This window comes from Artemia franciscana, chromosome 9 (genome assembly GCF_032884065.1).
Source record: "Artemia franciscana chromosome 9, ASM3288406v1, whole genome shotgun sequence".
Taxonomy (NCBI): domain Eukaryota; kingdom Metazoa; phylum Arthropoda; class Branchiopoda; order Anostraca; family Artemiidae; genus Artemia; species Artemia franciscana.
The window spans coordinates 41,164,729-41,176,989 of NC_088871.1; the positions used below are offsets into that span (position 1 = coordinate 41,164,729).

At 34.9% G+C, this 12,261-nt stretch overlaps 1 protein-coding gene across 2 annotated transcripts in view; it reads left to right on the forward strand.

Moving 5' to 3' along the window:
- Positions 1-12,261, forward strand: part of LOC136031418 (ral GTPase-activating protein subunit beta-like) — a 192,096-nt gene that overhangs the window by 35,610 nt on the left and 144,225 nt on the right. For both annotated transcript variants that reach the window (XM_065710984.1, XM_065710985.1), the window contains exon 5: positions 2,909-3,081. In XM_065710984.1, the coding sequence (XP_065567056.1) occupies positions 2,909-3,081 (173 nt within the window). The remainder of the gene's footprint in view (positions 1-2,908; positions 3,082-12,261) is intronic.

Here is a 12,261-nt window from a genome sequence, read left to right on the forward strand (position 1 = left end):
TCAAGGGCATTCCATCAATTTCATGAATTTTCCAAAGGGTTTGGTGAGTAATCGAATCGGTGGTTGTTGAAACGGAGTCCAGAAATATCGGAATCAGGGGCAAATCATACCTTTCAAACTACTTGATAATGAGGCCGAGTGCAAAAATATTGTCTATACAGTCTCTACCAGAACAGAAACTGGCTTTATTTTCATGACTTCTTTTTCCCCTTGCCCCTTTGAAGCGGTTAAGGAGGATAATCCCCGAAATTTTTTACTGCAACGTCAATTAGGCTTATTCCTGGGTAATTTTTGCACTCAGTTTTATCAGCTTCCTTGTAAAAAGGGAGAATAACTGATATCTCCCAATCCTTTGGGAAAGTGTCCGTCCTCCGTATTTCCCCAATAATACCATGGAGCTGCTCTGCTTTGATCTCGGGGCACTGTTGTATATTTCTGGGGGAGACCATCTTGGCCTGGGGCTTTTTTGTTCTTCATGGCTTTAATCGCTTTGAGTATTTCCACTCTCGTTGGGGCGGAAATTCTATCGGTCTGTCTGTCCCATTTTTGCTAGTTTAGGCACTTCCAGATAAGCTAGGACAATTAAATTTGGCAGGCGCATCAGGGACCAGACCATATTAAATTAGAAATAGTCGTTTCTCCGATTCGAGCAACTGAGGGAGGGGGAATGGGGGGGGGCGGTTAATTCGGAAAAATTAGAAAAAATGGTATTTTTAACTTAAGAACAGGTGATCGGATCTAAATGAAATTTGATATTTAGAAAGATATCGTATCTCAGAGCTCTTATTTTAAATCCCAACAGTATCCGGTAACATTGGGGGGGGGAGTTGGAGGGGGAAACTTAAAATTTTGGAAATGCTTAGAGTGGAGGGATCAGGATGAAACTTAGATACGTGATTGACATAATCGGAACGGATCCTCTCTTTGGGAGACTTGGGGGGAGGGTAATTCGGGAAACTAGAAAAAAATGAGGTATTTGTAACTTACGAACGGGTGATCAGATCTTGATGAAATTTGATATTTAGAAGAATCTTGTGCTTCAAAGATCAAGATGAACCCTCCCTCTAGGGAGGGTTAATTCTGAAAATTTAGAATAAAATTATAATAAAAGTTTTTTTAAAAAAAAAGAAAATTTCGGATTCAATTTGGTTATACTCTTGGTCAACTCCACCCTCAGCTTTATTTTAATAAAAATGAAGTTTCAAAAATTACAAAATGATTAAAACCGTTCGATTATTTATTGGAAATTTTGCACCCTCCCCAAAGAAAAAACAATCTGCCCACGGGGAAGTACTCCCTCTACCCTCCTAAAACCGCCTCTGTTTCATACCCAAAAAGTGACAAAAAAAGTTGATCTGACCGAAACCTAAGTAATTGTTTTAGAAACCGAATTGACTTAAGCCATTCTGTTAATATGGGTCTCTTAAGAACATTCTCTGTACTGGAGAAATAAAAGACTACAACATACTGAAAACTTCCCCCGCCTTTTATGCGTGATTTTTTTTTTCAAATTTGTTCTGTTGCATTATGAAATTGGCTTCTGAGCAGTTCATTTATCTTTCGAAACTATAAATGGTCTGTACTGAATAATTCTGAGAATTATTCGTTTTGTCGAATCTAAGAAGAAATCGATGTTGCCGTTGCTTATCCTTTTACTCAGAGAAGCTTAAAGACTTGGAAAAACTGACTTCTCAAGCTATTCTTCTTCAAGTGACTTTGAAAATGGAAGAAAGTAGGTTGCATTCGATTGTTTAAGGTGGGATTCTGTCTACTTTAAAGATGGGGTATATTTTGTGACGGATATGGAAACCCAATGGTCGTCGGTGGGACTGCAGACGGGGGGGGTGACCCCCCAAGTTTGGTATACACTACAGACACCTCGGAACTTTGGGTTCTTTGACGTCTTAATTTACCCTATGTGTCTCTTATCTGTCTGCACATTCGAAGATTTTCTCGGCAAATTCTATCCCCCCCCAACTCATAACCCTAGCTTTTTCCTTGGGTATTGTTGTGTAATTGAATTTAGGTCGTAATAGTGTGAAATATTTTTGTAGATATGCTAATAATGTACCGTATAAGTTTGAAGCGGTGTCTTTACAATGTTTAGGGATTATCATTTTGAACTTGAAACTGCTTAGGATTATTTGCACATAGAGTTGGGCTTAAATTTTTTGGAAGCATCCAAGAAAAGGGAAGTTCCCTGAGTAAGAGTTTTCTCTTTAACAACTTCCTATATCACTCAAGGCCGTACCCAGCTGGGATTGCCGGGTCTGATCTCCCCCGAAAGTTTCCCCAACTTGTTAAAAAAGTAACAAAAATGCATATGAACAAATTTTAGACGATTTTCATTCAAAAAATTTAACCTCTCCCCCCCCCCGTACAAAAATCCAGGACAGTGTTGTCACTCGTCCTTCTTTTTTAAGCTCTTTTCATTTAAACGATTATTTCACGTATTGATCTTTCAGAATCATTTGCTTTCATTATTAAATGCTTTCCTTATTAAAATAGGTACGAGTTTTGAACAAATTTTTTAGCAAAGTTTTGAAGAGTACTGACAAGGTCTTTAAACTGTCTGGAAATGTTTAAGAGACATGTATTTAAGAACCACGTGGCCATTGCGAGTACTAATTAGAGAAAGTAACTAGATTTAATCGTCATTTATTATTATTTTATGGTTTTTTATTTTCTATTTTAGTAAGGTAAAACTTTTGGTTAATTAATTAGATCGAATTAAGTTTGATTTGGGCTAAATTCTGAAATTTTTCGGTAATGATGGCATAGATCAATGCATCACAGCGAGCAACCAGCCAAGTCAAGACAGTATTAGTTAGAATTAGTTCTGACAAAATTTTGTTTGGTCTAATTATATAGGATGAATGAATGCCTAGCTAAATTTTTTAAATTTCAGGTACTGGTAATGTAGATCAACAGATAATTGTGAGTGCCCAGATGAGTGAAGATAGTTTGATTCAGTCATGGTACAGAATACTCCACTGCATAGGCAACCCTTGTGATCTTGTTCAGCCATCTCTGATTGCGCAGACACAGACATTTCTCCAGTACGCCTTTCTTAGCCAAGAGGTGACTAAACCTAAGCTAGGACTACATTAAAGTTTGACGCTATTTATATGAGGTTTGCTAAGCTCGTTAATTTGGCCCTTTTGGCACTTATTGGCAATTTATTGAGCCTTTTGGCAATTTATTGAGGCAATTACTCCACTAGTGCAATCCAGCCAATGAATTAGGAACTTAGTGCAAGACTAGAATATGATGTCTAATATTTAAATAAGGTTTAAAGTATTATATTCAGCATTTAAATATTTAATAATATTTAATATGATGTTCAATAAGGAAAATGCAATTGGCAGTATGTGATAGTATTACCAAAGTTTTACCAAATGAAGCAATATCGAGTGACAAGATAATACGACCCTGCATGGATGATCAGCTGACTGGTGAGGCTATGAATCTAAATTCATTCCTGTTTCTGATATCACACGAGTTTCAATTAGCCTTATTTGGGAATACTAGGGCTTGTTCACTACCAATAGCCAATTTTATCAATTTTTGTATAGCAATTTTGAGATTTGGTTTTGTCCCTTTGGTTTTCAAAGGGACATTAAAAGTGTTTTTTTTTTCTTTCGCTTATTTGAACACTTTGGTGCCAAAAAGCTATTGCAGTCCTTGATTTCCTCACCTTTGAGACTCAAAAGTTTGTAGTAACAGTATATGTGATCAGAAAGTTTGCATAAAGACGAATTACCCTCCCCTCAGAGTTTTAAAAATTATGTTTTGCCCCCTCCCATACTCTTTTGTGTATTGATGCCACTGGTTTTATATGGGAATTTTATGGTTTGTTAGCTAGCAATAGCAAATTTTTATCAATTTTTGTATAGCAATTTTGAGATCCGTAGTTTTTAAGGGACACCGAAAGGGTCTTTTTTCGCTTATTTTGACCCTATGCACCAAAAAGTTGTTACAGCCCTTGATTTCCTCACCTTTGACCCTTGAAAGTGTATAATAACAGTATATGTGATAATAGGTATAGAGAGTATGCATAATAACAAATTGCCAACCCCTCATAGTTAGGAAAATACCTTTTGCCCTTACCCTCTATATTTTTGGGCATTGATGCTACTGGACTTGTATAGGAATATCGGGGCTTTTTTGGCAGCAATTTCGATGGGTGAATTTCATCACAGATTGGAAAATTCCCCCTGGAAAAATTCGAAAATTATGGCCTAGAAATGCAACTTTTCTCTTTTGACCACCCTTCCCCCGCCATAAGAAAGATTTTATGATGCCCTGAATAACGACCATTCCTGTGTCGACTTGTATCTTAGCTCATATGGAATGTTTGGATATTCAATTCCTTGAACAGCTTTCCGTGAGGGGTTGACCAATGCATAATGAAGCACTGTTCAATTCTTTTTCTCGTAGTATCGATATGGTTTTCGATACGTTTTTACCAACTGTAAAGTTGGTTTTTACCAACTGTAAAGTTTCGAACCGGTTTTACCAACTGTAAAGCTTGGTGCCACAATAATGGACTTGAACCATTTTAACAATCTCTAATAAAAGGCTTGATAAAAAAAAGTAAAGAAACTCAAATAAAGAAACAAAAAAGGTTTGACAAATTTAGAAATAAAGTTAAAGAAAAAATATGTTCTTACGAATTTTAATTCATTATTTATAATTAATTTTTTTCCTTCTTTTTATAATGTAAGAGAGTGGAGGAGGGCAGTAGAAATTTTTGATTACTGGACTTTTTTTGGGTTAGCTTCAGTAGCATCTCGGCGAGAAAAAATTGTCCAGCATTATCGATATTGGTTGTGTAGTTAGTTTATGTGAATAACAAATATCAATGAGATTTTCCTTTTCTTGGCATGCCTCTTAAGATGATTTGTTGTTGCAAGTTCAGTTGTAGCTTGTAAAAAACGAAACGAAAATAAATTATAGTTGGTAAAGGAGCCATTTGCTTTGTCGACGTTTTACACAGTTCGATCACTTTTGTGACGATTTTAAATTTTCAAATTACTAAAACAAGGATAGAAACAGCGCATATACGGAATTTCTGATTTAGTCAATGGATTAGCATTTATTCAAATACTACTATTCCCGTATTGAAACCTTATCTTAGTTTAATATTCTCCCAGGTCACTGTGGAAAAGGGTTTATAAAAGAGTCCGAGAGGAGATAAAGATTTGCAAGGGTGCTAATACTAGTCTTTCATGCTTTTTTTTAGTATAATTATTCGTTGAGGCGGTTGGAAGATAGGTATTAAAAAGAGCAAAACATAGCATATACTCTTTTGTGAAGATAGGAAATCTACTGACTGTATTATCAAAAATAATCAGTATTATTTTTCGTAAAAAATAAACAAAAATAACCAAAACAATTGATTGGATGGCTTCAGGTATACTACCTTCTATATTCTGGATGTTTTTGTTTTTTTTTAGTTGAATAAAGTATTTTATCTTGTCATTTCCCCATTGCAAGTATCCACCACTCTTCATCATTTATCCCACACTCCAATGTAATATATCTTAAATCTCTCAATGTTTTGCACTCACAGATCAAATAAAACACATTTGTGCACACACCCTCCTTCGTTGAGGCGGTTGGAAGACAGGTATAAAAAAGAGCAAAACATAGCATATACTCTTTTGTGAAGATAGGAAATCTACTGACTGTATCTACTACTGACTGTATTATCAAAAATAATCAGTATTATTTTTCGTAAAAAATAAACAAAAATAACCAAAACAATTGATTGGACGGCTTCAGGTATATTAAATAAAAAAAACTAATTTTTTAGCTGAAAGTAAGGAGCGACATTAAAACTTAAAACGAATAGAAATTACTCCGTATATGAAATGGGTTGTCCCCTCCGCAATCCCTCGCTCTTTACGCTAAAGCTTTTAATTGTTTTAAAAAGTAGAATTGTGGCAAAAAGTCAAACTTTAGCGTAAAGAGCGAGGGATTGCGGAGGGGACAACCCGTTTCATATACGGAGTAATTTCTGTTCGTTTTAAGTTTTAATGTCGCTCTTTTCTTTCAGCTAAAAAAATTAGTTTTTTTTTATTTAATTTCTGAACGTTTTTGAATTAATGCATGTTTGGTTTTGGCTCTCCGCACATAAATTATTAAAATGAAATTGTATATTAATTCTTTTTTTGGCTAAATGGCTTTCTCCTAGTTTTTATTAGACGATTTTGAGAAATAAGGGGTGGAGAAGGAGGCCTAGTTGGCCTCCAATTTTTCGGTTACTTAAAAAGGCAAATAGAACTTTTAATTTTTAACGAACGTTTTTATTACTAAAAAATATACGTAACTTAAGAATTAACTTACGTAACAAACTTTCATAACCTTATATTTTTATTATGTATACGAAGGGGTTTGTACCCTCGTTAATACCTCGCTCTTTACACTAAATCGTAAGTTTTGTCCCAATTCTTTAAGAATGACCCCTGAATCAGAAAGGCCGTAGAATAAATAGTTGAAATTACTAAAAATACTTTAGCATAAAGAGCAAGGTATTTATCTCCTCCTAAATACCTCGCTCTTTATTCTAAAGTATTTTTAGAACCCCTCATATGCGTAATAATCTCTGTTCGTTTTAAGTTTCAATGCTACTTCTTCCTTTCATTTGAAAAAAACGTTTTCATGTTTATTTTTCATTGTTTTCTTATAGTAATGCTAGAGAATCCTGCGCCCTTTTCATTGAATTTTTCTTCCCCCATGACAGATTCCTCCAAGGAAAGATCCTCCAACATAGCCCCCTCTCCTCAGCCCCACCCCCAAACAAAATAAAATCCCCCTGAAAACGTCTGTACACTTCCTAATAACCATTACTATGTAAACACTGGTCAAAGTTTGTAACTTGCAGCCCCTCCCCCAGGGATTGTGGGGGAGTAAGTCATCCCAAAGACATAGTTATTATGGTTTTCGACTATGCTGAACAAAATGGCTATCTCAAAATTTTGATCCGTTGACTTTGGGAAAAAATAAGCGTTGGAGGGGGCCTAGATGCCCTCCAATTTTTTTGGTCACTTAAAAAGGGCACTAGAACTTTTCATTTCCGTTAGAATGAGCCCTCTTGCGACATTCTAGGACCACTTGGTCGATACGATGACCCCTGGGGGGAAAAAAACAACAAAATAACAAACAAATAAACACGCACCCGTGATTTGTCTTCTGGCAAAATATACAAAATTCCACATTTTTGTAGATAGGAGCTTGAAACTTCTACAGTTGGGTTCTCTGATACGCTGAATCTGATGGTGTCATTTTCGTTAAGATCCTACGACTTTTAGGGGGTGTTTTCCCCTATTTTCCTAAATAAGGCAAATTTTCTTAGGCTCGTAACTTTTGATGGGTAAGACTAAACTTGATGAAAATTATATATTTAAAATCAGAATTAAAATTTGATTCTTTTGATGTAGCTATTGATATCAAACTTTAATTTTTTAGAGTTTTGGGTACTATTGAGCCGGGTCGCTCCTTACTACAGTTCGTTACCACGAACTGTTTGACTACCTTCTATATTCTGGATGTTTTTTGTTTTTTTTAGTTGAATAAAGTATTTTATCTTGTCATTTCTCCATTACAAGTATCCACCACTCTTCATCATTTATCCCACACTCCAATGTAATATATCTTAAATCTCTCAATGTTTTGCACTCACAGATCAAATAAAACACATTTGTGCACACACCCTCACATTGTGCATGAATAAGAACCGTTTTTTTTCAAAAGTGTTCTATTTATTTTCTTTATTTTCCAAGAAACCAATAATGAGCCCTTGGTTCAGCACCTTTGAACCACCTTTGAACCTCCCATTTTAAACCAGTATTAAGTGCACATAATTCTTTCACGTCTGTTTCACCGTCTGTTTTACCGTCTTTTCACGTCTGCATTTTCAAAGAATCTGGTGCTTCCCTCCTTACTTGACATGTCTGAGTTCTGCGGTTTTTCGGAATGTATTCAACCTTTATTGAAATTGTAACATTTTTCACATTCTATCTTCTATCAAATCTTCTCCCAGTTCACAGTGAAAAAGTTTAAAATAAAAGAGCTTGGGGATTTCAGAACGCTTATGAGTATAACCAGACTCGTTCCTAGAGTCGGTGGCGCTTGGGAAAAAAAATTATAGTGCCTCCTCCCGAATCAAATACAAGAAAAACAGGACGAATCAAAGTGAAAAATTGGTCGAAGTGTTCGATCCCCCATCCCTGGCGCCACTCCCTAGATGCGGTGCTGCTGACTCGGTTGCCCCCTCCTCCCATTTTAACGGCTCTGAGTGTAGCTAGATGCAGAGCTTGTCGAGCGATAGGCATAAAAAAGAGGACAAAACTGTTGCGTAGACTTTTTTATGAGGGTAGGACACCTACTGACTATATAATTAGAAATGCTCGCTTGAAAGGATGGCTTCAAGTATTCGTTTGTGTAATATCACGTGATTATTGTCAAAGGCAAGAGTTACGGACAAGCCAATTACGCAGATAAATAATGGATATTTTGTGCTCGTAAGCTCATTTTGGAACTTCTAGAACTATTGTCGTAATCGAGTAATAAGCCCAAGGAATAACTACTATTTGAAGAGAGTATAATTGTCTCTTGGTAAGCTCTTCTTTTAAGTTTGTTTCCTTAAGTCTGAATATTGGACCCACAAGTTCTCCTTCGTGATAAAAGCTTTTCTGTATGTTCACTTAAAAGCTTCTGATTCCAGTGCTTTAAAGTTACTAATCCACTTCAAGTAGGGATTCAGTCCTCCAAGGTTTATTTTGGTATTTAATAAACAAGATATGTTCCATGAATTCGGAGAATTCCACCGTTTGAGAAGGAATGCTTTACTTCCTAGGTTCTTGAGATGATGTACTGAGGATCAATGTTAAAATTTTAATATATTATTAAATTCATTATTTTATTATTAACAGGATTTTTATTTAGTATATACTATTAAGCAGGATAGTTATTAAAATTTTAATTGGACAATACATAGAATAGTATTCAGTGTGTGTGTGTGGAGAGATGCTTCAGAGAAAAAGTTGAAGAGACAGAGAGGAGAGAAAAGTGTATATACTGGCTTCTACTACTCCCTAAATTTTGGGGGTTTACCAGAAAGATTTATATAACTTTTTTTTAACTAAGTTTATTTAAATTTTAAATTTCAGCTTAATACCTTTGACCATTCCTGGGATATTGCAAATACGGCCTTTTGACAACCTGGATGCAAATAATGTATTTTGATTTAGATGATGTGTTTAAAGGAAATGAGATAATGGACCAAGATTGTCTTCTTTCCACCTGAAAGTCTTTCCCCCATAAGCTCCTATGAAACTCAGGGTGATGTAATTAGGTATATCATAAGACACTGTGAGTGTACCCGTTTAACTGGTCGTATTTCAAACTATAAGTTGCACAGAAAATGTGTTTCTATCCCAATACCAATTGTTCTCATTCATAAAAAGAATAATTATTCGCCGATTACAAACTCTTTTCTTTGAGAGTGTTCACACTCATGCAAGAAATTTAGCCTTAAAACATATTGAAAATCCCCCTAATAAACAAAGCTTTGGCTTTCTTATTAAAAATCGTGATGGTAAAAATAAAGTATTCTATGGAGTATTTTAAGATATTAGTATATTCTTGTATTCTTAGCCACTATACAACTAAAAAGCGTGTATTTCATATAAATTCTTCACAAGTAAACTGGAATTAGCCCCCCCCCCCTCTTAGTACGACCTTGGAATTCAATATATCCAAAGCAATTATTTGTCCTAAGACATTTTGTTCAGTCTTGTATTTGATTTGACTTTCTTTTTTTTTAACTTACTTTTCGATTGGTTGATCTCATCTCAAATAACTTTTCCTTTTCAAATTTTCAAATTCTCCAAATGACTTTTAATTTTAGAAAGGTCTTTTAATAGTGTCCTAAGTTTAGAAAAAATGTAGTTATAGTAAATCATTAATTCTTAATGTATCTTATATAGTATGTCCTTAAAATACAACCTACATAAAGATGTTCTTGTAAATTTAAATAGAACTCTGAAATAATTAAAAAGTAATGAAAATTGTATGTGCGTAAGGTCAATTTTTTGTATGTATCACAAACCCTGAAATGAATTCCAAAACCGCTGATGATTTGGGGAGTTTTGGGGATTTCTTTTGTTTGACAGTTTGTATGTTAAATGACTGCAGACTGAAGAAAAAGAAGAAAACCAAAGAATACTAAAAGGAAAAATTAAAATAACGTTTAATTATTGCTTAGTAAGAAAAATATAATGTTTAAAAATAGTTTTTTAGATATACTATATAAAAAATAATGTTGAGAATGAAATATTTCCAATATATATGTATAGAAACATAATGTTTGAAAAAAATTAAAAATAACGTACAAATTACAAAGGAAAAATGTTGTTTTCGTTTTCTATACTACGGGTTTCTTCTTTTATTTACTTGAGCTGCTTTAAGTTTTTGTTAATTTAATTTATCATTCGTTTTAAAGGTCTTGTTTTAGTTTCTATGTAGTTTTCCTCTTTTTTTGTGCTTGATAATGCGCATGATCGAATATGTAGGTTATAAATATTTGTGTTAATTCTCGATTTCGCTGGCTTCAAGTCCCCGTTTTTTGCTGACCCAATTTGCTAATAAATTTTTACCAATTTGTAAAGGAGACCAAAATAACTTGAAGCTTAAAAATGAAGATAGAGGAGGAAAGAGAAGAAGGAGAAAGAAAGGAATAGGAGGGAGACAAAATTTCAATTTGCACCCCTCGGGATAGGAAGATATCAATGATTTAATTTAAAAATACTTCTACTAAAAATTTACACGGCAATCCATATAATTCTTGATTATGCTCATTATATCTAATATTTTCCTTGTTTTTTGTCATAGCTCGTTACTTCTGCTTTAGATATGCCACTATCTTGAAAGTATCTTAAATACTTATGATAATAGTCGAGCAACACCAAAAAGTTTGGCCCTTTCCTCACCTAAAAACAGATTACACCCTCTCACCTTAAAAACTGATCATTTGTAGCTATCTCAGCAATGGGTGTTATGGGCTGAAATGCCGCACATGTCCATAGCCGAATTCAAATCTTTGGTGTCTCTATGCCCTAACGTTTTGGTGCCCGTATGCCCAGGTATTTTTTTTTCAGGGAACACGGAAATTTGGGGGAAACCTCCGAAATTTCGGGGATAGTGGAAGCCCTGAACAAAAGGCAATTGATGAGTGATGTGCCAAAAGTAATACAAGAGAAAGGTGATACAGAGCTCTTAGCTGCCGTTCTTGGAAGACATCTGATAGTTTATAAGCGGCTATGGAATCCCTGTGTTGTTTTAAAATCACTTTTCTGTGGCAGCGCAGCAGCAAAGTTCACCTGCTACTTTGACGATAAATCATATCAGTCCAGTTTTTGTAAAGAAAAAAATGCGTGTTTTTTTGTGCCCCTCGGCACTGTGCGCCCCTAGATCCCAGCCTGCTGGACCTATGCGTAAATCCTGGCCTGCATTTGTCTGTCTGGATGTAAATATAAGCTTGTCAAAACTTCTTTCAGTTCCTAAGCCATGGTCAAGATCCTCCGTTTGTTTATTTTTCAATTTTAATATTACTTAAAATAATTTTTCAATTCTATATGATGATGTACGGCGAAGCACCAACTCCATACCCTTTTGGGGTTTACAATTGCCCTTTTTTGAAAACAAATATTAAGATCATTGACCATTTGTTATTTTATGAAGTAATGTTATTTCTGTATAACCATTCAGTTTTTTAAGTCATAAGTTAACTATACTTTTGATAGGCCTACCTCAAAAGTATAGTTACTCTCTCCAGTTACAGCTTGCGTTAATCTTTTGTTTATTGTATTCTCCTCTGCCTTCCTATACGTAAGGCAAATCAACCCACATTACATAATATGCGAGTCCCTTGAAACGAAGCTGCTTGGAATAGTATTTAAATACTTCCACTCATCTACTTTCCCATCTCTTGGGAAATAGGAATTTTACCATAAGACATTTTATTGATTGAATTTTCGAGCTCTTCCTTCTCAAGTGCTACTTGAAAGATTGCAATATACGACACGAAAAAGACTCTTGAGGAAGTAGTTTAAGAGCCTATTGTCCCTCCTAATCTTACCTTATACTTTTACCACTAGCTAAATGTGGAAGAAAGAAATTTTATTGTATTTACCTTGTCTATCTCCAAGACTGTATCCAGGGGGAGGGGGATACCGAGTTTGAACCCCCCCCCAT